This window comes from Carassius carassius, chromosome 3 (assembly GCF_963082965.1).
Source record: "Carassius carassius chromosome 3, fCarCar2.1, whole genome shotgun sequence".
Classification (NCBI taxonomy): domain Eukaryota; kingdom Metazoa; phylum Chordata; class Actinopteri; order Cypriniformes; family Cyprinidae; genus Carassius; species Carassius carassius.
The window spans coordinates 8651586-8679338 of record NC_081757.1 but is presented as its reverse complement, the minus strand read 5'-3'; the positions used below and the strand labels follow the sequence as shown (position 1 = coordinate 8679338).

The window sequence follows — 27753 nt, the reverse complement described above, 5'->3', positions numbered from 1 at the left end:
TATGTTTTACCCGTTTATTTTTGTAAACATTTAATTTTTTTTTATCAAAGTGCTGATTCATATGCTTCTTCTGTTGTTTTTGCACAAAATGATGTCACTTCCTGTAGGATGATGATGAATTATTGGCTTGTTTGTTCAAGGTAGCGTTATTTTAGAAATATTGATGTGTTTTTTTTTTGTTTGTTTGTTTTTGCTTTTGTAAATATTTATTTTATTTTTCTATTTTCTATTTTCCCTTTATTGTAAGTTAAATTGCAGTTTTTAAGCTAAGTTACATTTTAGTAATTGTGTTGTTTTTCAGTTTTTTTATTACTTTATTATATATTGTTTATTTTAGTACTTCAAGTTAAACTAAACAGAAATGAGAAATGTAGAAAAAATAGATTTTTTTTTTAAATAGTTTAGTTAACTGTAATAACCCTTGATTTTTTTCATAAGACTACAAAAGTTATATTTAGGACACAGGAAAACCCTATTCACTGCTTCTATTTAAAAAAAAAAGATTCCCAAGAAATCGTCTTGTTTGGAAAATTTTGGTTAGAAAGAAACACCCGTAATAAATTGTCAAATTTGAAAATTAGAATGATTTGCATCATTGAGAAGGGTTTGTGTACTATTTTATCCAATACTTCACTGCATTCGATGGATTGAACGTGTGCATAGGAATGAACCCAGTGCTCATAGCGACGATGTCTGAATAGCATAAAAAGAGAAAGAACATTCTCAGAATGTGTTTCTTTCATCTGTAAATGTGTAAGTTTGATTATGCAGTGCTGATTGCAGCCGGATAAGGAGGAGACAGCCCCCTACTGTCCCTGAGATTCAACAGATCCAATTAAACTGGTTCAGAGTTTCAAAAGCCCAATGCTTCATGCATGGATCTTCTGGCTCTTTGATAGGTTTCCCCTTGGAATAAGGTAACGTCCATTGTGTCTAGCCTCTGTTAACACTGTTTAGTCAGCTGGAAAATTAAGAATATCAGTCAGAGACCAGAGGGTTGTTGGAGTTGAGCTTCTGAGGGCCTGTTTAAACTTTCATACATTCAGTCCAAATGAAAGCACCACTTCTGTTTGTCCTCAAAACCATGTTAAATCTCTGTGATTTCATTAATATCATGCAATATTTCAAGCTGAAGCATGCAGTTGAATCTTTTAACAATGCAAAATGTAACACTGTGCAACCAGCACAACACAGCAACAACGACTCAACCAATTGTGTGAATTTAGGGCGGGACTATCTGTTTGTTTGACCAATGGGAGACAGGGGGAGTGTCTCAAAAAATCAGTTTGAAATGTGACATTTACATTTCTGAAACTAGTGATGCTAGTGAAGTTACACACTTCAGCTTTAGAATGAGGTTCAGAATAAAATAAAAAATAAATAACTAATAAAATAAATAATAAAAAAATATAATACAATAAAAAAGAAGTCATAAAAAAGTCATAAAATTCAATAAATAAACAAGTTAATAAAAAAAAAAACAAAAAAAACAAGCCATATTTTCGAATAGGTACAATGAATAAAGTAGGCAATATTGAATAATCAATCAATCAATATTGAAGGCAATTAATAAAAAGCAGCACAGTTATGACTTTTAAGAGGGGGAGAAATGCTTCCCCATATCTTTGAATTTCAGTGTTTGATTTTAATGTCATTTTTGTTTTATTTTAATTACTGTATTAGGACTTTGGGTATTAGAGAAAGACATTATATATAATTATTACTATTATTGGTTTAATTTTATGTGACAACCAGGATTTCTATTGTGTCTGTTTGCATTTAATGTCTAATTTGTGTCCTGCAACAAAACCACTGTCACTGGCTTTTATAGCTTTTCTTGAAATATTATTATTTTTAAGGACCACAGTCTCTTTCCTCTCATCTGCAGACTGCAGTTAAGGTCTTAAACATCTAATTCATATTAACAATCACATGACACATTGAAGTGATGTCATAGCGCAGCCTGAACACTGCAGTTTGAGGTCATTCCTCTGCATGCTTTTGTGTGTATGAATGCTCTCTGGAGTCTCCCATGTTTGTGACAATTTGCAAAATTCAAGATCTATAAGACCTAAACCTCACCAGCCGAATGCTAACAGAATTCTAGAGCAATGCTGAGTGAACAGTAATACAATATTGATTTGTGAAGAGCAATGATATTGACGTGACTAGGTGGCAAGAGTTGCATCTGACACTGATGTTAGTGATGCAAACATAAACGAATGGCCAGAGTTCCCTGAAGGTTCATGCAAGTGTCAACCAACAATCTCATGAAAACATTTCAGCCCAGGGCGCTGGATTACCATATTGATGCTATTATCAGGAAATTGTTATGCATGATATGCATGGCATCTGATGTTTATGAATCTATGTTGTCTTAGAGACACTACCCTTACAATAATTTAGCAGCTACATTGTCTGTTTTATGGCCTCGTGTCAGTGGTTACTATGAATCAAACTGTGTTATGTGTTATGTGTTATGTAAGAACAGTTAATCAAATTACACTGTGATGCCATAGACAAGGTCACTCTGGTTATGCACATAATTTAGAAAATGGATATATGATGCATAGTCATTTATGCTGTAAGTCTATGTTAAGCAAATCTAGAAAGTAAATGTATTTTTAATTCTTCATTTTAATTCTCTTTTTTTAATTAGATATCTAATTATTAATAATTTCTATTTATTTAGGGTCTAAAGAACAGCACCCAAAATAGTAGTAGTATATATAATTATCTATTCTTGATCTATTTGTTACTGTTTTATACATTTTATAGGATGTTTAAAAGGGCAATGTAGCTCTGTTTTTAAATGTATTTATTAAATGATTTTATATAATTTGGTGTAGGCTATTTAATGGCAAATGTCAATTGTGACAACTTAACCCATATAGTGTTTAAATGGACTGACAAATTGTCCGTTCTCCCTGATTTTATCTGGCAAAACGAGGTTTCCGGGGACTCGCTTTTTTATAACTTCATCACTTTGCATTAGTATTCTTTTCTATTTAAACGTGTTTTCATCTGAACGTGCAGAGATGAGAGAGTAGCGTTATAGCCTACTATGCAGTGTTTGCGATCTGCAATTCCCGCATGGCTGAGCATCCCGCATGCGTCACGCAGCGCGTTTCTATTAAATGCATAATGCGATTTAATTCCTGTTTGTCCATTCCTCAGCCTGTCTCCACGTTTGCGATGGTCTTAAAGTGAAATTACGTCATTCTAGGTGGAAACAAAGACGAGTTGAGCTCTCTGAGCTCCATCAGATGGAGACAGAGCAGCTCCCTCACCAAACTCCCCCTGCGATCCGGATGGGATACCGATGAAGAGAGGCCATTCCATAGCATTCCCAGTGGTCAGGTGGACGCGGGGATTTATGGTGCTGATGCTGTGCCGTGCAACTGCAAAGAAATGTCTGTGGATTAATAATGCACTTCTGAGTTAAAACATCGCTGTCCAGTTTTTTCTCGCTTTCGATTCAGAGAACAGCAGATGGGACCGCTGAATAGGTGTGGGTTCTTTTTCTGTTCTTGGTAATTTATTACGGATCTTAAATTTTGTATTTTCACATTGTTATGGGCTGATTTTAAATCCCCTTTTCTCGTGATTGTGAATGTGCTCATTTATACTGCTTTTTTCCCCAATCGGTTTTTTTTTCTGAGGCTTGGAGACAGGATTTTAATACATGCATACTTGCAGTGGAAATTAATTTACAGTCATATTATGCAACTGAACCGCAGTTGCATGTGTAAAGCAATAGTTTCTTTACATGCATCAGAGCATTTTAATTCAGTAGTTCTGCATTTTTATATAAGATTTTCATTGCAAATAAGAATCTGTTTTTTCTTTCTTTTATATTCAAGACCGGAGGGACCAAATGCACAGTGGGTTACAAATCAATAGGTAAGAAAAATTACAAATGTGATTTATTTCATATTGTTTCCCCTCGACAGCAATGAGGTCAATGGAGAGCAAATGGAGACTTTTGCTTTAACATTTGAAAATGTTCTCCTGAAATATTTTTTAGTCATCTCATATCTCTTCTATAGAGTTTCAGAAGAGATCTAAACAATATCTGAAACTGTGATCATATTAGTTAATGGTACCAAAGTCTGTAGATCTGAATATCAACTCAAATATTTCTCATCAGATTCTCCCAAATCATAATGCTTTTTAATCACAATCACTATAATTAGTATTATTTCAGTAAGTAAACGTGCATCATTTTAGAATTTCTCAGAATTGTTTTAATGACCTTATGAACTTGAGCTGGCATAGACTGTACAATATCTACTGTAAGTTATCCAGCATGATTTGAGCATAACTAAAGCATGAAAATCTGATATTCCGCATAAGGGAGTCACATAATGTCACAAATGTAGAAATGGTGCAAAATCTCAGGAATTTTTTTTATTATTCTTTTTATGCCATAACTTTTCTTTGTCTTAATTTAAAAAAAAAAAAAAGAAAAAACTCAAAGTTTTGAATTCTATAGTCTCAAACTTTGGAGCCCAATGTAAAACTCATTGAAACCCCCATACTAATCAATCAATATTCTGAGTATGTCTATGATGGTTACAGTCCTGCATCTTGATATGATTTTTATTGTAGTTTGGCAGATGGATCACATTTCTTCAGTCACTAATCATTCATCTGTCCCCTGCAGGCTGTCTTTTCCTCACAAAATCAAGAATTAAAACAGCAATGGATGCCATGCCAGAGTATTCCCTCTTCCTTGTGAGGATTTTGGAGGAATTGGATACTAAGTATAGCACTGTTTCATACCAAGACCTTTGCAAGTCCCTGTGTGCCAGGTTTGACTTGGTCCATTTGGCTAAGCTGAGGAGTCTGCTGTTCTACACAGCATGCTTGGATCCAGCTTTCCCCGCAACCTTATTCAAAGACAAGATGAGGTGCTCGGTGGAGGACCAACAGTCCAAGAAGCTCATGGTGGCAGCAGACATTGTCACCATGTTTAATCTCATCCAGATGAATGGAGGTATTGCCAAAGACAAGCTGCCATTGGGTCGTAGACCCAAGTTTCACAAGAACCAGTCCTTTGAGTCCTGTCGATCTGAATCAGATGTGTATAAATTCAATGATAATGACAGGGGGTATAACCTCATGGACACCAGGGGTCATCACGTCTCTCGGAAGTCACCCTGCACAAAATCTGACTGCAATAACTGCCAGCAGTTTATACCAACTTCAGAACCCAACTTCCTCTTGGGGGTCACCAAGGATCTGAAATGTAGAGCAGCATCGCTGGATAAACTACAGCATCTGCCACAGTACCCCAGCGTCAGTCCTCCTCCGTGCGAGATGCAGAGCACTTACTTCCCCATGGACATAGACAGCGAGTCAACAACGGACCAGGAATCTCTCCACACCAACCCAGGGATCAAGGATGTTTTCGTGTCCAGCAGAGAGCCTTTCACTGTGCACTCGTGCGTGCAAAAGCGGAATATCTTCAAAGAGGATTTTCACAACCTTGTTGCCTTTTCACCCCATGTGATCACTACAGAGTGCAGAGTGAATCCCAAAGCTCGGGGTGAGTACCACCACAGGAGGGAGCTGAGCAAGCCTCCCACTTTCTTCAATCACAGTTTCGAGCTGCCATACAGCAACCCTTACTTTGAACCTGTCAGCTCACCCATTCAAAACAAATCACGGGTGAAGCATGAGAGCCTAGATGACTTGCAAGCGTCCACTTACTTTGGACCTACAACGGTCTCTGAGTGCGTGAGCAACAGGAGGACTTCGAGCAAGCATGGAAAACAGCCAGTCTGGCCTGTCAAGAGCTTGAGTCTCAATACCGAAGAAGGTCCTGACTTTGAGAGGTCATTTTTAAATGGCAAAGTGGTAAAAGACAATCACCGTCATAACATCAGCACCATGGAAAACGATCAGCACTTTCAGTGTGCAAAGGACAAACCCACTACCTCTCCCTCAGGATTCCCCAAGAAGTCCAATGGAATCAAGACAAAAGAGATGTCTTCTGTGGCTTGTGGACCCAGTGTTGAGAAAAGAGAGGTTGGGAAAAGGTACAAGGAAAAGAGTGTCAACTGTCCATCATTTCAGTCGAGCAATGTGGACAATGGCATGAGTGTTGGGACCCAGACGGAACAACCCGAAGGTAGGAAAGCGAAAGATTACACTGGTCACAACAAATATGGAGAGAGGCCACCCTTCAAACACTCAGATGAAGACTCTGAGATTGTCAGTGATGATATCAGTGACATCTTTCGCTTTCTGGATGACATGAGCGTTTGCGGCTCTCTTGGAGTTGTGCAGTCATCATGCTACAACAGCAACGGTTCACTGTCTCAGGTGACGAAATCAGACGGGGACAGCTCACCTGATCGTAACACTGTCAAGCTGGGCAAAACCGGGATCAAGCTCGACCGCCTCTTCCAGTCACTGGAGAACTCGGATGATGAGCTCAAAGATAGTGTCTGCAAACTGGTACTCAGGATTGGCGAGATTGAGAAGAAGCTCGAGTCTCTTTCAGGGGTACGAGGGGAGATCTCTCAGGTCCTCTCGAAGCTTACTAGACTGGATGAGAAGATTCAAGAACCAGAGGCTTATGGGAAATCAAGTGATAATGGTCTCGTGGAACAGATTAAGACCGACGTGAACCTCTCACCTCACGTTTTCCAGTGTCACACCACTGGACACAACATGAAGGTGGAAAAAAGTCCAGAATGGTGCAGCTCGGAGGCTGATGAAAGTGAAAGCCTGAGAGTTAAAGCTTTTAAGAAGAGCATGTTCACACGCAGGTCATCCAGGTCACTTAACGAGGAGAACAGCGCCACTGAATCCAAAGTGGCCAGCATCACCAACTCACCTCGAGACTGGAGGACTGTTTCTTACTCTGGGCACACAGGGGAAGAAGGGAAAGAAAGAGACCGGCATAGTGAAGGCAAGGACAGACATAGGAAACCCAGAGAGGTAACAAACCTGTATACTGCACTTTTTTGTCCTTACTGCATGTTGAATTTGTTGTTGATAAAAGAGTGCATTGCATTGCTATCACACTGATTGAATCACTAGAATGGTGCAACTCTTTTTAACGACCGTTTGGCAAAACTGACAAATAACATCGCAAGAGTCATTGGTCTAAATCCAAAATGGACAGAAATCTTACATTGTCAATGAACTCACTGTAATGACTTAATGCTGTGTTGAGCTCAGAATGATAATACATTACATGTACCTATTGAAAGCAAAATGATATTCTGAAAGTGCTTTGAAAAAGCATTGATGGTGTACATAGCCTAAAAATGTATCGGAATGTCTATTTACACTAAGTGCAAATACCCTGCCTTGTTGGTTGAAGCCATTTACACTTACTCCACCCACTATCGTGTGAATCAGCTAGTCAACACTACAAAAGACAAGTCGTCAGTTCCAGTGGCACAGCTGGTAAGATGTGTAATATTTTTATTTTAACACGATCAACCTGTCGTGGCCTAGTGGTAAGAGAGTTTGATTCCTAACCCTAGGGTTGTGGGTTTGAATCTCAGGCCGGCATTACTATGACTGAGGTGCCCTTCAGCAAGGCACTGAACCCCCAGCTGCTCCCTGGGCGCCACAGCATAAATGGCTGCCCACTGCTCTGGGTGTGTGTTCACAGTGTGTGTGTGTGTTCACTGCTCTGGGTGTGTGTTCATGGTTTGTGTGTATTCACTGCTGTATGTGTGCACTTTGGATGGGTTAAATGCAGAGCACAAATTCTGAGTATGGGTCACCATACTTGGCTGAATGTCATGTCACTCACTAACTTAGTGAAATAGCAAATAACTGCTGCATTAATTTATTGGCTTGTTAGTGACATGTAGATCAGTCTATACCTTACCTTTACCTGATAATGGTAAAATCAAGATTTGGTTACCAACATTGCATCCTTTTGGATTTAGTCTGTCATATGAACTGTGGGACACATTTTATGAAATCTACCATTATATTCCATTCATTGACTACTGGGGCAGTACATTTTTAGGCAATGGTCATTTTGTTTTAAGAGTTTGGTTTCTGTGCTAAGACAAAAATCCAGCACTGACAATTAATGGAATAAACAAACACACTATCGGTAAGGGTTAAACATATTTATACAAGTGCCCACTTACCGGGTTTTACGCAAATCAGTAGCGACAGATAGATGAATGCTACGTAACTTACTTGATGTACATGTGCCAGGCTGAGAAGGTTGTCAGATTTCTCCTACACCCTTGCGTGGTTTTGCAATGGTTTACACCCCTAGGTGATTATGCACAATTACCCTCCATCACTTCCCAAAATACAAGCAGGCATGTTTTTTTTTTTTGAAGCAATGTAGCTTTAATATCTTATCTCCAATAATAAAGCCATGCTCTCTTGTGGTGCAATTATCACACAATTATTCTATTCTACCCTACAACTAGCTGTACTTTAGCCCAGATGGGGGCACAGACTGAGTGCAGGGCACAACAGAGAATCAGACAAATAATTTTAATTTCAGTCCCCCCAGAGGAACAGGATTTCATGGCAAATTGGTCCTGTAAAGTATTTACCAGAGCTCAAGTTAATATGTTGACACATCTATGGGCTGAAGCTTCAGTGCTCTGCAGCATTGAAAAGGCTATGTAAACAAGCTCAAGTATTCCATGAATACTGCAAGGCAGATGAATGTGTTTCTTTGTACACTGCTTTAGGAAAATAGAAGGACTCATGGTGTCAAAAAGCAGGAAATCAGTTTCTGGTGATTTATTTCTGATGACATTTTCATAGGATGCCACAAAAAAGTAAAGTGAAAGAAGATCATGACCTAAGTCTTGAGTAGGCAAGCTGGATACAGTTGACTCTCTATGGGTAATAGAGTGTGGGTTTCATGCAGGAGGAAAACAGGAACAAGACCATGCTTTTACAGTATTGTCAGTGATGAAGGATCAGAGATGTTATGTTATGGTTCTGTTTTGTTCTGTTTTATTTATTTCCTCTGATATTAAATATGTTATGTCATGTTAAGGGTCTGTCCTGTTCTGATTTTCACTGTTTATTATGTTCTGTTATGGTTCTATCGTTTTACTTATTATTTGTTTGTTCTGTTTTGTGTTATTATTTTATGTTATGGTTCTATTTTGTTCTGTTCTATTTTTTATTCTGTTCTCATCTTACTTATTCTCTTGTTACATTCTGTGTTGTCTTATTCTTATTTATAATGTCTTTATATTCTTGTCTGATTTTTTTATATATATACATTTTAATCTATTATATTCTCTTCTATTCTACAGTATAATTTTTCTGCTATTTTATTTATTCCATTTTGGAATTTATTCTGTTCGTTTCTGTTCCATTCTGTTTCCACTTTTGGTTTCTATTCTATTCTATTCTAATTTGATATGTTGTATTTTGATCTATTCAATTCTACTGTATAATGTTGTGCTATGTTCTTTTTTTCCATTCTGTTTCTTTTTTTTTTTGGCTTACTATTCTATTCTATTCTTCACATTTTCATCATACTCTTCTGGTGTCTTCTGGTCTTCTGTCTTCTCTTCAGACTGTGCAATGCATGCAACACTTTCCCCTTCTCTAGTCCTGGGGAATATTTTCATGTTTTTTCAATCTTCCTCCTCTGCCTCTCGCTCTCGTCTTCTTGGCTTATTGCCCTGGTTAGATGCCTGCCAGTTCCTGTATCGTCCCTTCTGATCTTTTTGGGGAAGTCGCGAGTGCCAAAAGTCTCTGCGCTCTGGGACAGTCCAAGCTGTAGTTAATTTTAGTGAATGGTCGCACAGGGAACTGGTGGCTAATCAAACCTCATTCACATTAATGAGAGCACACATCAGCCTTGTGCTTTTCACCACTCTGTAATTTTTGAGGTCACCCTAATTGAAAGGTAAGGTGTGTAGTTTGAGTTTAGTTGACCATAAAGAAGCAATTTCTTTGTTAATTTTCCTGAAAACTGGAAGCACTTGTGTTTTGTGCCACTATCAGACATCGATCTGATAGTTTGAGATTCTCAAACACCCTGACAGCAACATTGGCCTACTGACCAATGGTGTGAGTTTTGGGGTGGAGCTTGTTAACGTCGAAGCTGTTTTAATTTATTTTTGACATAAACTTTTTGTCTTCTCCATCTTTCATTTAAAAGCATTGCTTTCATGTTTTTAAATCAGCACTGTCAATGGGGTTTCGAAGCTAACAGCTTGTCTAGCACACATCTAATCAGCTGTGAATGTTTTGGTAATTGTTTTTCTGGGCTAATGTTAGTCTTACTGTATGCATTCTGTCACTCTCTTTGTTTTTCTTTCTGTCTGTATCACCCTGCCTCTAATTCACATGAAATTGTTATGCCAGCCTTTTAGCACGACTTCTTTATGCAAGAGCGCAGCCAATGAAGCCAGAAGATATGAGAGAACTGTCATTTCCAGACAGGCACTTAGCACAACATCCGTTACTTCTGGCAAAATGCCCTTGATAAAGGGCAATGCAAACCTTTTTTTCTTCAAGCCCTAACAAAAGTGCCAGCTAGCCAAGCGATAAGCTCAAATCAGTAGTGGTCAGGCTAAAAGCACACTTTAAATACTTGGCTGAGTATAAACAAGCAGTGCTTTTAATCGCTTCATTTGAAGGCTATCTTCAACAAGGTTTTAATTAAGACTGTGTGTGCCCATTCAACTTCAAACTGTGTTGGACAAAGTATATACTGAAGAGAGGTGACAAAATTAAGGACTACATAATTTGCAAATGTGAAGGCGTTTCCTGTGCTAATCTCTCAGGCACAACAGTTTGTGTGTGGTGATTGCCAATATTTTGATTATTGGTTGCCTAAAGGTGTTCTGACTGGTTAAGCACCCTGTCTTTTACTATTACTTTTACTAGTATTATAATAGTATATATACTATTGTAATATTATTAGTTTAAGTTTTAGTAGCTTTTTGTGATTTTGTTGTGATTAGTACTTAGTTTTTTAATATTTCTATTTAGCTTTCATTTTTCAGTATATTTGAGAAAATTCATTTTATACTATTATAGTATTTTATTTATTTATTTATTTATTTATTTATTTTGCTCAAGTATTATTTTAAGCTTAGTTTAGGCTTATTCGTTTTTTTATGTGTGCTATTTCATATTTAGTACTTATATAAAAATAAGTTTAATCTATAGAAAAGGTTAAAACTAAGTTTTTAAAAACAGTTTTAGTACTTTTACATCAACTTATTTTTTTATTCATGACTAATTTTAAATTATCTTTTGATATTATAGATTTAGTTTTCATTTTAATTTCAGTTTTAGTAATTTTATGTGCTTTTATGTTTATGCCTTTTTGGTGATTTAAAAAAATATATATATTTAGCTTTATATTTATTTTACATTTAATACTTTTAAATTAATTCTAGTTTTGTTTATGTACCATTATAGTATTTCGTATAGTGATTTTGTTATGTGATTTTGTTTCTCAGCTTTTTATTTTTTTATATAACCATTCAGCTTTATTTTTGGTTACAGCTTTAGTAATTTGAGTACTTCAGATTAAACGTGAATTAAACTCATCAGCACACATTGCCTTTGCATAAACATCTACGTGCCAGTGTTTAAAACCACTACTAATTATGAGCACTTGTAATAATGATTTTTGCTTAGCAACAACACTAATGATATTGTGGCTCAGTGAGATTACACTTAATGAATTTATAACAGCAATAAAGAGTTTTAATTTACTGCAATGCCGCAATACATGTATGTATAACTTGTAATGTGTTGGTTATGTTACAGTATGAAGAAATAAATACAGAATGCTTGTGGTTAGAAGATCGTCTGTTTGACACTGAGTCTGACCTGCAGCACATATTATATCCCTACTGCTGCTTTCTGGTGAGGAATAACCTACACCTCATATAAATATCAGAAAGACCATATTTTTCCTTCTCTCAGTTGGCCTTCCCTCATTTGCATATGTGGTTGTTTGATTAGTCTTTCCCTGCTGGAAAACAGGAGGTGGATCAACATTACACTCTTCGGCTCTCACTCCTGTGGCTTTTTTTAATTTTCACCTTAGCTCAGGCCAGACAGAGCAACACCTTACCTTAAATTTCAGCTGAGAGAGAGAGAACAAGAAGAACGTGGGTGGGTTTTTGTTGAAGAGATACAAACTGTATGGAGGCTGAGAAACACAAATGACATTACAGAACATGAGTACTGCAATTATATTGAAATTATTTAGATAATATAGTTCCTATCTGCTGGGTAGCAGCCGGAAAATAGGCCACAGTCTGTTCTGATGGAAGAGAAAACATTTTCCTTATCTTTGCCATGCAAACCCTATGGGATTTTGGCACAAAAACACCTGCAAGTAATTGTATATTTCAGTGATTGTTCTAAGGTTGTTTTGGGGCATGTCCAATGTGATGTCTGTGACCTAATTGAAATGATATTGATGCATATGCAGTTTGGTGAACAACACAAAATGTCCATTGACTTTCTTTCTTTCTATTTATTTATTGTTTATTGTATTTTTCTTCTCTTTTTGCTGAAGATGGTGAGAGTAAAAAATGCCTCAAAACATTAAGCAAGGTTTATAATAATTGGCTAGACTTTAAACTGCCATCTGATTGACTGAAGAGAACAAAAGTTAAAGAGATGTGTAAACCGGTTCTTGAAAAGAAATTCTCAAAACCAGTCACAAATCCACCCAACAGTATTTTGGGAGTTTGTGAATTGCTAAATTTGGTTAATAAGTAATAACTTTATGAATGCAAATTAGCATTGCATTTGTAAAGCATAATTTGTAAATATATTATTTTTAGCTTCTTAATGTAATGCTAATAGTTCGACAAATATTCACTTTTTAATTAGAAGATCATGGTGCAGGTTGACAATGACTTTTTGAAAGGATGATGGTGTCATTATAGTGTTTTTGACCAATTTATGGGATAATTAGTTATTTTAGAAAGGGAAATCTGATCATAACAGTATTCCTGTTTTATACTGTGCCTATTTACTAATATGACAAATGGAAACAAGATAAAAAAAATAACATCCTCATGAAAAAATCAAATTTTTTTTAAACACAATGTTGCTATATTTTGTTTAGAAAAATATATAAACATAATACAAGCTACTGCTCGTTACTAAAGTTATGTTTTTATGCACTAACGGCGCTCGTTTTGTAGCATGACCCAGTTCATGATAATCAAATCTTTCAGGTTGTATAAGCTGCAGCACTCTGGTGCCCCTACGGACAGAAATAAGCTCCTGACTCAGATATTATTCTTTATAATAGTCTAAGGACCGAGACGAACACACATTTCCTGCTCCACAGACAAGATTGCAGTCATTCTTGCTTGCACCGTATATCTATATATCGTTACTAGTTAGACTCATGCAGCGCCAGCATGCTTTTTGCTGAAACTTATAGCTGATGCGGTGTTTGTATCCGCTCCTGGTGTTCCCCTGGTGTTCGGCTGCTCGTTTTTGTCCTATGAGTCAAATAACTCTGAATTGTTGAAGAAAAGGAGGTGTTTGCCTGTGCAAAAGTTGCCATAGTGTTGTTAGAGGGTTTTTTGGTTGACTGCCAGCCCAATTTACAAAAAGAATGGTTTGCTAATATTACCTTTAAGGTTTTTAAAACATTACTTCTGAATGTTCAAAAGATTCAGTTTTTAGACTTTTTTCTTTTTTTGGCTCATGTGAATGTTCAGTGAACATTTCAGTTGATTATTATGCAAACATCATAGTAATGTTGCTTTTGAATGTCCTCTGAATGTTTTGAAATAAGTAAAATAATTTCAAAAATGTTTGATGAATGTACAATTTAAGTACTGCAGAAAAAACATTATTTTTCGTTCTTGTCTTGAGGGCATTAAATGCTTTAAATGCTTTGAATCCAGAATTTTGAACAAACATTCTGTGAACATTAATTTGCAACCTTGTCAGAATGTTCCCTGTTAGCTGGAAGGGCATTGATAAGCAGTTGCTACAGAAGTTCAAAAAAGTTGTTAACATGATGCAGTGCTGTAGGTGCCACTCAATCATAAGTCTCTATGATTTTAATCTTCTTCAAAGTGTGTTTTATTTTTACTCTGGTGAAAACTGTCCAGTTTAGAAGTGCTATATGCTATTGTTCACAGTTGTGGTATTGTTTATGACTATGGCAGTTTATGTTAAACTACTTTTAAAAAGTTTGGGGCCAGTAAGAGTTTTTTTTTAAGAGATTAATACTTTTATTCAGCAAGAATGCGCTGAATTCATCATATGTGACAGTAAAGACTTTAAACAAAAGCTTCTTCATGTTGCAAATAAATGCTGTTCTTTTAAATTCTCTGTTCACCAAAGTATCCCGATTAACGGGGTTTCCACGAAACATCACAACTGTTTTCAACATTGATAATAATAAATGTTTTTTGAGCAGTAAATCAGCATATTAGAATGATTTCTGAAGGATCATGTGTCACTGAAGACATTTTAAAATGTATTCAAATCTGTATGAGTTTCTTTCTTCTGCTGAACACAAAAATATATATTTTAAAGAATATGGGTAACCAAACATTTGTCAATGGGAACCATCAACTTATTTATACTTAGAAGAAGAAAAACATTCATACAGGTTTAGAACAAATTGACAAACAACAACAACAAATTCTCATTTTTGAAACTATCCCTTTAAAGGGATACTTCACCCAAAAATAAAAATTTTGCCATTAATGACTCAACCTCATGTCGTTCCAAAACCGTAAGACCTCCGTTCATCTTCAGATCAGGAATTAAGATATTTTTGATGCATTCTGAGACCTCTCTGATTTTCAGATTGAGTTTTGGGTGAACTATACCTTTAAGGTTTGGGGTTTTGTTAAAAAATAATAGTGTTGCTGGATGTAAATGTGGATGGAAGTAGTTTTGATTAGTACAGATTCTCTGGCTTTTTTGTTAGGTTTGCATTACAGAGGAGCATTTGTTAATGTTTAATTTGGTCACGACTCACGAGGTGTGAAAAAGGGTTATAAAACCCTTCTTTTTGTTTTGCCTTCAGTGTCACCAGTCTTTAAATGCATCTAAAGTTATCCTCAAATCAACAGAAGAGATAGGAAGCTTCCTCCTCGGTGACCTTTCCTCCCGTTTCTCCCCTACAGACAGATCGTCAGTATGATGCCAACCAGGCCCACCGCTCCTCAAAGCTGCCCAAGGACTCCTACCTGGTGGAGCAGGTGTTCAGCCCTCACCACTTCCCTCCCGCCGTCAAGTCTCATGTGAAGGGCAGCCCTCTCTACACGGACCTGCGGCTGACTGGCCTCACCGACGGCAAGCGCTCCAAGCCCTCCTGGACCATCGAAGAGTACAAACGCAACTCAGGAGACAAGAACAAGCTCAGCGCTCTGGACCTGCAGGTGAGAGGCCACCCCGCTGTAATTGCAGCTTTGCCAATCTTGATGATTTTCTCTGTTCTTTGAGGCTTTGCTGTGTGTGGGATTAGCTTCAAAAGCTGAGGCTCATGGGAATGACGGCTTCGATTTTCTTTCAATCAGTGCTTCTCTGCCACATGCCGGCGGTGTAGCTGAAGGTCGTCAGTGCAGTAGGTGACCTTGTGTGCTGTGAAATATTAATGATCCTTATTAAAATCACTCATTGTTGACAGCCATTGACTCTCAATTACTGCGGGTCCTTGGCTTCGTTTCAATGCCAACATGAAATGCTGTTCCCAACCTAATTTTCTTCTGGAATCTAAAGTATTTCTGAGTGGACCTGCATGTTTGATGAGAATAAATGTAGTATGCAATATGATTGCATTTTGATTTTAATTAATTATTTCAGTGAGTCAGTTGACCTATTTTGAATGATTTGTTTACAATTTTGGATTGAATCAATCTGAGGGGTTCTTTAATCAATGACTCAATGACTTATTTAACTGAGAAACATTAAATATGGAAATGAGGTCATTTGTTTATGTGGATGATTTTGAGATATTTTGAAAAGTATGGATTTTTTAAAGTTTTAATTAGTATAGTTTCACCATTTTGTTGCATGGAAAGGAAAATGTTTCACTCACTGACCTTGATTTCTCATGAGGAGTGAGAGAAGGGTAAAACCCACTGTATTTTTGTCTATTGTGTTCAGTCTTAAAACATTCTAAAATACGGTTTGCAAAATACGGTTTGCAACCAAATTTTTCTGATATCTGACATATTTCTGAGTGAAACTGGATGTTCAATGAGAAAAAATTATATATATATATATATAATTCAGGCCAGGATTTGATTGCATTGTCCAAAAAAATTAATAAATAAATAAAAATTTTCATTAATAAGGTAAGAACCAGATCCATTATAAACCTAAATATACTTGATTTAATGAAATTAGTGAAAAATGTAGTGTATTAGTAGTAATAGAATATGTTTGCGGATGTAATGATGACAGTAGCACACACAAAATAGTATCTGTTCTGCACTCTGGCTTGGTTAGCGCTCACACTGCACGCGTACCGCGCCTGAGCCCAAACGAACCGTGCCCTGGCCCACCTATTCCAACCGGGCCAGGGTCGGTTAAACAAACCTAATTATGAGCACAGAGCACTCACACTAGTAGGGCCCGTTTTACTTTTTCTGGATTCAGTTTTTTTTTTCTCGACATGAAATGTTTCATTTTTTTCTCACCATATTTTTTATTGTAAAATTCTATGTTTTAGCATGTCTAATTATTTGAATGCATAAAACAACTTTATTTATTTTTTTCTTAAAGTAGCCCTAGATGGCCACCAGAGGACACTGTGTTTTGTGTGTGAGCACATGGCTTGTGTGATTTTTAGTGCCATGTGCTCTGACTTCAGCCTTCTTGTTATCTCAATAATGTTTCAGTTACTCCACCGGTGTCTCCCTCATTACCTTCCTGGTTTGTCTCCCTTTTTATTCTCCTTGTGCCTGCAGTCCTGTGCCGATCCATTGTTATATGTCAGAAGTACTTGTTGTATGTTTGGTATGTACCTGCTGCTCCTTTGCTATGCCTTGTTCCTGACCTGCCTGCCTGTTTTCCCCCCTCGGGGTAGTTTTTGTTCATTTTGTTTTATTTTATTATTAAAAAGTCCCATTCTTCCTGTACCTTGAGTCCTGTTTTCAATTTCAGTGTACATATATATGGCTTCACTGGAAATTTCTAGTGAGATTTTGTAATATGAATCACACAAAAAAAGTTGTTTTCTGAAAGATTCATTCAGACACAAGACTGATCAATTTGTTTATATAGTCAACTTACTGTTTTACAAATGTATTTTATTTTATTAACCTTTTTAGGCATATTATTTAAATGGATTTTAGTATTGTTTAATGTAAATGCAAACAAGTTGAAGTTGTTAAGATTCATTAGTAGCCTACTCCCACAAAAAAATTAACTGTAGCATAAGCAGTTGGAATAAGCATTCTCATTAATAAAACTTAATCAATAAAACAAACAATATAACTTTAAAAGAGTGTTTTAGTGAGTACACTGTAAAAATTTTGACGTAAAATCAACAGTAACTTACTGGCAACAAATAGCCAGCAAGCTTCAGTATTTTATTCCACGGTAATATTACTGTAAATCTGACTACAGTACACAACATACTTTATAATAACTTGCAGTATATTTATACTGTAAAATTAATTACAGTTCATGTTTTTGCACTGTATTTTAAAATACTGTAAAGTTACTATGCAGTATAATTGATTACGGTAGTTTTTATATTCACATATACGCATATATACACAACGTATAACTAACTACAATCTGTTACATGCTTTGAAAAATGAAATATAAAGGCTTGTATGCAAAAAAAATTTTCGCACAGTTATATTACTGATTATTAGATGTCATGTAAATTATGACAACACTCAGAAGTCCATTTAAAAACTTTTATTACAATTTAATTCATTAAACGGTAAAAACACTCTCCGGACTTGACAGGGCTAATGCAGATCCCAGGTTTTTGCTGCCTATAGAGAACAAAACACAAAAATTGAGTTGCACTACAGCTTGACATCAATGTGATAAACAGACTTGAAAATGACTTACCTCTTTATTAACTGAAGAGCGATACTCATCAGCACGCTGCAGTGTCGAACAACATACACGCTGAAAGAAATGAAAAACAAATTCAACACTGCATAGACATCCTGATCTCCTCGATCCGTTACAAAGCTAAAACCGCTCTCATTTTATGAATTTTACTGCGTTCTTCAATAGCTGAAAATGACTTACCTCTTTATTAACCACAGGTATTCGTTTCACAATGCATCCCCGTTCTGATTTTCCTTCTTGATACAAATAATGTAAAAATTCTCCTGGTTACATTTAAATGTAATGTTTGTATTTCCCATTAAAACAGAGACCCGATTTCGAGGGAGAACCTGATTTGTCACAAATAAGAAATTAGAAGCACCCAAAGTGACAAAAAAACGGGGATTATAATAGCCATTATCGTGAATATCAAACAATATCAAATATACAACTAAATTATCCGCAGTCCGTTGGCAGTGGCTGTATCCAGATATTAATAAACTAGTGCACTTAAAGAAGTTAATGAAAACGAGTGAGCAATATCCTGTGAACGTCTGGTCTGAAAAAGGACTATCAGACTTTTACTGCCTGTGTATTCACTTTAAATGTAACTTACATCGGTTGTACTCACGTAATAAATGTATAATATGACTGAAAACACTGTGGTTGTCCCTTCAAGTCATGCATAACATTAGTGTAATAGGTCGATTTCGAACATAGCTTTAGGCTTAGGCGCGTAAGGCCTCGATCGCGACAGGACACATGCACACGGTGTAAGTTACACACAAATGTTCAGAAACAAGAACATTTTGATTACTTTGTTCTAAACTTGAAATTATTAACTAACATTAAAAGCAAACCTTGTGATAATTAGTATTTGGCTAACGTTAACTGTCTAACGTTAACGTTAGAATGTTTGTGTTGCAAACTACTATCAAACTCACCACCGATTATTTAACATTTGGGGTGAAACTTTTAAAAATACACATCTTTAAGATATTGAATAAATCTTAAGGATCTTGTTGATCTTGCTCATCCTCAAAAGCTCAGAAAATGAATTGGAAAATGAGTGCGGGCTGACGGTTTAGATGATTGGTTGCCAGGTATATCCCGTGCGATCCCGCTCTTTATGTAATTAGTGTGTTTAATAGAAAGCAAAATAATAATAATAAAAAAAAATCATGGGAATTGATTTTATCTATATACCTAGCCTATATTATTGACATCTACATCTCTACAACTACCTCCCAACCACAAAATTGTTGGCTATAACCTATGAGATTAGTTGGTTTTGTGTCAAAATCTTGCAACCATAAAGATACGCAATTAAAAAACACCCACATAAAACATTAAACTTTTTTTTAACTATATGCTAAATGCCTTAATATATGGGTTACCTTATGAAACGATGTATTATAAAATTAATTATAAATAAATATATAATTAATAAATAAAATTCCTTGTCTGTTGGATTATTACTGTCATCAATTTAACAGTAATATAAGGATTACTGTAATTATTTTCCCACTCTATTGTTTTTTTCAAAGAATAGCATAAATTGACAGCAACTGTCCTGTAAATAGTTTCTACAGTAAGACAAAGCTGGAAATACAGCAATAATACTGCAAAAGTTATAAAATTGACAGCAACTTACTGTAAACTGTTTCTACAGTAAGCTTTCTCTGATAATACAGCAATAATACTGTGAAAACAACCGAAATCGTTTACAGTGTACAAGAGAAGCATGTACGCCATGCTAAAACGTAAAAGAATCACTGGATTGTTTTCTGAACCAATCTGTTCACACGAACAAAGGATTCACAGAAATGAATCAGTTCTAGGTGAAAAGTTGGTGTTTTATTTGGTATCAACAAGAACAAGTTGTTGAAAGTTGAAAATGCATGGGGGATTTTGATCCTTTGTGTTTTGATAAAAGATTACAAAGATCGGGAGCATGTATTAAAGGAAAAAGGGTATTTTTGTATTCACGCTGGCTATAAAACCATCTGTTGTGTGCTTGTTTTAGATGAAGGCTTACAGTTTGGTGTTTATCTTTCTTTGCTATCTCCAGACATAATCGTGTGCTATTGTTAGAGCACAGCTAACAATAAAAAGGCTTTAGTGTAGGAGACAGCACTCAGCAAGCTTCTTTCATTCAATAGCATAATCTATCCCGTATTTAAGTGACTCTCTCCTTATGGTTTTGAATGGACAAAAGCAAGTGATGGCTTTAAAACTAGCTGTTCTTGTACTGAACAAAGTAAAAAAGTAAGATGGAACAGAAAAAGACATCGCTGACCTCTTCGTTGGCTGGTGCGATTTTAAAATGTGCCCTACATCTTTGCATCAAATCTGTTACATGTTCACCCCAGTGCATGGAAATGTGGCTCGGAGCAGGGGAGCATCTCCCATTTTGCCCATTTGCAAGGGCTGTAGGTTTTCTGAAGACCTGCTTACCCAACCATAGCATGAGAGGAGCAGAAAAAAGAGAAAATATCAAAAAGACAGATTGGAGCTTGAGAAATGCCACGTACCAGTGATTCTTAGTGACCCAGCACAGCGCTTTCGAACCAACAACAAGGCTGACAAAGCAAAGGGTTTTTATGCAGCAAGGATGCAATTGTACAATATTTTTATTTGCATAAAATTCTATTCACAATTATTTATTTATTTGGCAGATGCCTGTCACATATTGGATATTGTTACAAGCGTTAAAAACACTAGCATTAAAACTTTTATTAAATCAATATCTTAATTAAATCAATAACTTTCGTATTAATGTAATTTATTTAGGTGTTTATTTAGTATTAAAAAAAAAAACTTTTATTATTTGTACTATTTTTTATGAATTAATTTATTGCACATGCAAATTGGAAATGCTTAAATAATTAAATGAATCCCTTTAATATTAACATTATTTATTTATGTGATACATAATGTAACTATTAAAATAAAATGTAAATTAATAAATTACATTAATATTACAGTTATTTATTTTATTATTTATTGTATACATGCAAATGTAAATGAACAAATTAATTGATGCATTTAATAATAACATTATGTATTTATTTGTTTATTTAATATATTTCATAATATCAATTTTAAAATAAAAAATACAATTAAAACAGTTATATTACAGGTTTTTTATTATTATTATACATTTTTAGTTTAAAAAAAAAGTATTTCAAATTTGCTCTCCTTTGTGTTCTGTTTGATTGACTTCTGAGCTGTGTGGGAAGCCTGACACTACAAAAAAGACTGACAAGTGTGTGTTCACAAGTACAAGTCAATTAAAAAACAGTGCGGACTGAACACAAGAACACGTCCTGTGTGAACGGCCCATTAGATGACTTAGTAAAAGTTCTGTTGCCATAGCAATTACAGAGAGGGAGATTTTTAATTAATCTCAGGTTTCTTACAGGAGAGTTCGGTGCTGTTGAGGATTCATCTCTAAATATGTATTATTTGCAAAATTATATTCCCTGGAACTTTACAAGCCAGCTCTGTTATGGTTTAATTAGTCTCTTTAACTGGTCGTGTTGTAAGAAAGTAGGCAATGGTTATGTAATAAATTATTAATATTAAATCATAGCTTTAATGTTGATCTTTATAATATCATTTTGTTCAAATAAGGCTTGCTAATTGCGCCAAATTATTATTATTATAATTTTTTTCTGGCTATGGTGAATTAAAGGAGTCAACCCAAAATGAAAATTTTATTAAGATGGCCATCCAAGATGTAGATGAGTTTGTTTCTTAATCAAAAAAGATTTGAAGAAATGTAGCATTACATCACTCGCTCACCAATGGATGCTCTGCAGTGAATGGGTGCCGTCAGAATGAGAGTCCAAACAGCTGATAAAAACATCACAATAATCCACACCACTCCAGTCCATCAGATTACATCTTGTGAAGGATAAAGCAGCGTGTTTATAACAAACAAATCCATCATTAAGATGTTTTTAACATCCCAAAAATTTGTCCAAAATACATAATAATGCTTCCTCCATATTTATTTATGAACTGTTTTGGAAATGTTTTTGCTTGATTGTTTTGTTTTAATGGATATAGCAGCATTATGGATAGACGACTCATAATTTAGCTGGAAGCAGTGGTCTTTGTGATGGATTTGTCTCTTACAGACAAGCAGCTTTCCACTTCAAAAGAAATTTCTCCAAATCTGTTCAGAAAAAGAAACAAACTCGTCTGCATCTCAGATGGCCTGTGGGTGGATTTTTCCTGAAATCCCTGATAAAGCCAGCTGTTCACTTGAAACATCTATCTATCTATCTATCTATCTATCTATCTATCTATCTATCTATCTATCTATCTATCTATCTATCTATCTATCTATCTATCTATCTATCTATCTATCTATCTATCTATCTATCTATCTTTATAATCTAAAAATGTTTTTTAGATCTTTAAATGTTCTTCAAAATAGTTCTTTTAGGAAGGAATGTTTGTGGAACCAAAAATGGTTCTTCTATGGTATCACTGTGAAAAAACACCCCTTTGGAACTTTTATTTTATAAGAGTGTTTCTTCAGTCATTCTATTTATGATTCTGTCATTCTATCTCTCATTTTGTCTTCTATCTATTGTCCAGTCAATCTATTTATGATTATGTTGTTCTATCTATCACTTAAACATTCTGTCGTTCTGTGTTTCTGTCTAGGATTCTGTCAGTCTGTTTATTGATCATTCATTCTATCTATCCTTTGATCATTTTCTTACTATTTATCATCTGTTTATTTTATCAATCATTTTGTCCATCATTCTGTCAATCTAAAGAGCAATACTCTATCTATCATTCATTTATTCGTTCTATCGTTCGTTCGTTCTATCATCTGTTCTGACATTCGCTCTATCTAATGGTCTTCTGTACGTATGTTTGTTGTATCATTCGATCTATCTGTTGTTCTTATTTTATTGGTCTTTTTATCATTTGTTCTGTCTATCGTTCTAGCTGTCTTTGGAACACCAGTTTGTTTGGTCTGTCTGTCTATCATTAGTTCTATTTATCATTCTCTCTGTCATATTATTTAATCTATCGTTCTGTCATTCTAGCATTCTTTCCGTCTCTCTGCTCTATAAACCTTAAACTTCAAACTTTGTTACAGTAATATAGTTATACTTCCTCAGATTCAAATTTGAATTAGAATTCTTCATCCCGTTAATTACCTTAACTCAACTCTAAATGCTGTACAACTCTGATAGCAACTTACAAGAGCAGCTACTGTAAATAACACAACAAAAACTAATCAGAACCACTCAGCAACCGTATATCAACATGCTGGCAGCCGCCCAAGACACCCGAGCATCCTGATGGTGACTTCTGCACAGACAATCCCCATTCAAGATTTCTTCAGAAAATGTTGTTTTGTCCCCTTCAGCTGCTCTGGCTATTTTTGCCTGACTGTTTCCATCTTCCCTGCTGTCATACTTGAACATCTCTCTCTCTCATCCTGAACCGAGTGCTGTATTACACTTTCCTCTTTCTCATTTCCCCCTCACTGGCTCACCATGTATTCAATTAAAATGGCAATTTGATGAAAAATTCTATCTCGACTGAATGTGTTGCTTCAGCAATCTGTCTGCAGTTATCGAGGCGACTGGACGAGGGCTTCATTCATCTTCATTTCACGGCACAATCACGGTCCACTCGGCACAGACGCCTTACTTCACAGGACCTCTCACCTTTTTCTGTTGCCCTGCAGGTCCAGGAGTCGCTCAACCCTAACAATCTGGAGTACTGGATGGAGGACATCTACACGCCGGGCTACGATTCGCTGCTCAAACGCAAGGAGGCGGAGTTTCGCAGAGCCAAGGCATGTAAAATCGGCGCGTTGATCGCTGCGGCCGCCTGCACTGTGATACTTGTCATCGTAGTGCCCATCTGCACCATGAAGTCTTGAGGTTTCTCTTTGTTTTCTGTCAGATGGTGTTCATTTCACTTGGACAAACACGGGACTTCATTTGCGGGGATTGTAATTAGGTCTGATTTCTGCCACTGGCCTTAGACTTTCCTGGAATGTCAATCAAAATATATCACAACAAAGAGATAAAGGATTGCAATTTGATGTGTCTTTTTTATTTACCCTAGTCAATATTTATAACTTGACTGAATAATTTGTTATGTAGTAGATGGCCTTAATTAAAGGCTTGGAAATGCACCCTTGTTTTATAGTCCAGAATATAATGCACCAATATGTTTTATGTCTGTTTCTTTTTCTGGTATTGCAATAGAAACTAAAAGGAAAGCTTTATGTTTAAGCGTGTTCTATTTTTTACTTCACTATAAGTATGAAAATTTTAACGAGAGTTATTTTTTGATGAATACGCTGACAGAATGTTTTAAAGACGAGTTGGATTTATCTTTGGAAATCACTGAAATGTTTGGGCTCGTGCAATGCCTTTTTATAAGGAATATATATTCAGATCGCGCAAGTGTGTGCGTTCAGTGAGAACTTAAAGGAATAGTTCAGCCAAAAATGAAAGTCTGTCATTGTTTATTCACCCTTGTGCCGTATCTAAGCTTTTCCGTGCTTTTCCATGGATTTTTTTGTGGTTTTAATGACCATCTTCTTAAAATAAATAAATAAATAATTTAAAAAATTACTGCCCACATTTATATGCAATTTATTGGGGATAAAATTGCCATTCATTGCAAGTCATTTAGAATTCTTCAAAAATGGTCCTTTTTTGTGTTCCGCAGAAAAAATAACCATGCAGGTTTGACAGAATTTTCATTTTTAGGCAAATTATTCCTTCATGTTGAGGGGATTTGATTGTACAATGTGAGGACAGTTAAATGACTCTATTAACGATGTTTACTGATTTGGTTTGAATAGTGACACGTGACTTTATTTCCTTTTGATTGGTTCTGTATTAATACCAATACAACACGTAAAAAACAATTATACCATAGTACATAGCTGCTTTCTCTTTGATTGTGATTATACATACTTTGCCTTGTTATATCATAACTAATCATAATACTGTATACTTGAATTGCCAAATCACTTTCAACTAGCTTAGTTTTTCTCTGAAAGTCGAATGTATTTATTTTTTTCACTTATTCACCAGACTGATCTAAATTTGGACCTGGCAACGAAAACTGTGAACTTACTTGAATGATGTTCACTTTTGACGCTCTTTACACCCGTTGTAGGAGTGATTCTTCTGAGAAGTCAAGCTGTAGGACCGTTGAATGAAAACTGCCTTTTAGTCAGAAACAATATTGCACTCAGACGCTGTTCTAACACTAATGGGCTGCATTGCTTACATAGTCAGCTATCTTCTAATCTAAGGCAGCATCCTAAGCCCTTAGTGACTGATTTGGTGCGCTCTAAATTGACAGCAACTGTGTGTGCAATAGCATTCCTAATGTGAAGCACATAGGAAACTAGATTAACAATTGATTTCAGAGTTTGACACGAGCACGTTGCTCTTTGGAACAGCATGTGATGCCTTAAATGCTGTCTGTAATCAGCTCACAAGGTTTTGGAGCAACGCCTGAGCAAACACAGAAAAAAAAAACCATTGTGCTAACAAACTGATGTTTGCAGGTTTTTATTTCATCATCAGTCTGTGAATGTTATATAGGCTAGATTGCTGCAGGAATGACTTCAAGCGAGAGCATTTTAGCATTTCCGGTTCCATCGTCCTGAAGTTTTTTTTTTAATTATTTATTGATTTTGAATGGGTGGTTTGATTTGGTTAAATGCCTGAAATAAGGTTTGTGATAAACATGGTCAAACGATAAGCTCAAAATATTTATATGTTTTATTCTATGATTTAAAATGCATCAGTCTCATTGCATTTATAAACATCTTCTTGCAAACTATTCACTCGAATATTTTTCTACATATTTAAGACTGAAAGCGCAGTCAGAAGCTAAGTGGTGGAGATGCTGACTGCATACAAACATGTTGTTTGTTTATAGCCTACAATTTGCTTTTTAATTTTGGTGATTGTATTTAGACTTTAAAAAGAATAAAAGCTGTGTTCAAAAAAATGTGTAAGAACTTATGTTGATCACAGAGCTTGTTTTCTGCAATAATCCAAAAGCCAATAGAAAAATCCCAATGAGTTTTTGTTGAGGGAACCTGGTTGATGCACACTTTTGGGTTGGCCTACAAAAATCATCCCTGCAGCACTTTATGACCACAGCTTATCACATATCAGTGCATTTCTTTCCCCCTAACCAAAACCAATGGGCTGTCTTAATAGTCTGGTTCTATGAAACTTAAATGTAAAGTGTATAATTTTTTTTTTTTTTTATGTTAATTTACTTTATCTCATATTAATGACAAAGTTAATCTAAAATTGAAAATTTGCTGAACATTTACTCACTCTCAGGCCATCCAAGATGAGTTTATTTCTTCATCAGAACATATTTGGAGTAATTTACCATTACATTACTTGCTCAGCAATGAATGGGTGCCGTCAATATGAAAGTTAAAAAAAAAAACATCACAATAATCCACACCACTCCAGTCCATCAATTAACATCTTGTGAAGTAAAATGCTGTGTTTTTGGCCTGAGGATGAATGCATTTTTCGGAAATTTACATTTTTATGTCAACTTTTCCTTGAACTAGAACTAGAAGTAAACAATTTGTAGATTTATTGCCCTGAAAAGTACACAGGGTGCAGTAGGAGTGTTTAGGAAACCTGTTTGGTACCACCAGTGCCATAGAAATAACACACTTCACCTTTAAGATAAATTTAATTTGCACACAATAATGACATTAATAGAATGATCCTTTCCATATGTGACGTTCTACAACCTCTACTTTTGATTTTATATTTGTTCCCGAGAGATCTGCAACAGCATTATTTATACCGACAATGAAGAGATTTTGAAGTATATACATTTTTATATCCATATTACCGCTGTAGTTTTGCAATGTTATATTCAGAAACTTACAGGAGTAATTCACCAAATAATAAAGCTTCTGGTATTTATTTGCTCACCTTATGTCAATCCAAATCATAATGCTGATATTTTTTCAATACAGCAGGAAAATTATAAAATGATGTGATATTATTGTGTGAGAATAACAACATATAGGTTTGTAATGGCATGAGGTTTGAGTAAATAATGACTTGAACTCATGCTGTTTGGTGAACTATTCTGTTAATTGACCTGATCAGTAATTAGAGCATTTGAATGTGACCTTTTGTTTGATTGGCCGAATGTCTGGTGACCCCGCCTTTGACACAGGAACTGTGTGTAGTAGCACGCTGTAGAACCCTGTAAATAACTTCAGGTTCAAAGCACATTGTGTGAATTACGTGTAACTGGAGTCATATTCTAATAAATCTCTTACTGTTCAGACTGTTAAATGTGCAATGGCCTATTTCTTTGCATGTGTTTCTCAGTATCGTGATTCAGTTTTCATATATTACTATCCCATTCCTCTGGATGTGTTTCTCAGTCTATGACAGGTGTCTAAATATGGAAAGTCTAATGATGGTGTTTTCCGGGGAATGTTGAGGCGACAGTGATATCTATAAATATCTCGAAATATTCCAGGTGTTCCATCAAACACTTGTCATGTTACTATTATTGCGAATAAACTTGCATTTGTAGGCTCTGTTCTGAAACCTGGTGAGCTGCAGCACTTCAAGGCATCGTAAATGCGTTTCTGACATGAAGACTGTTCAATCTGTTGTGGAGAAGAAATGCCATAATGCATGGTTTCATAAAGGCTGCTGCAAACGGTTTATTTTTAAATATACT

General features: G+C 35.6%; 1 protein-coding gene across 1 annotated transcript; it reads left to right on the top strand.

Moving 5' to 3' along the window:
- The first annotated feature begins 3221 nt into the window (after positions 1-3221).
- On the top strand, positions 3222-24597 carry minar1 (membrane integral NOTCH2 associated receptor 1). The gene is made up of 5 exons (XM_059527448.1): positions 3222-3509; positions 3864-3903; positions 4667-6951; positions 15108-15362; positions 23723-24597. Exons 3-5 carry the CDS (start codon positions 4705-4707, stop codon positions 23918-23920), a joined length of 2700 nt encoding a protein of 899 aa, XP_059383431.1. The 5' UTR covers positions 3222-3509; positions 3864-3903; positions 4667-4704; the 3' UTR covers positions 23921-24597.
- Positions 24598-27753: the final 3156 nt, after the last annotated feature.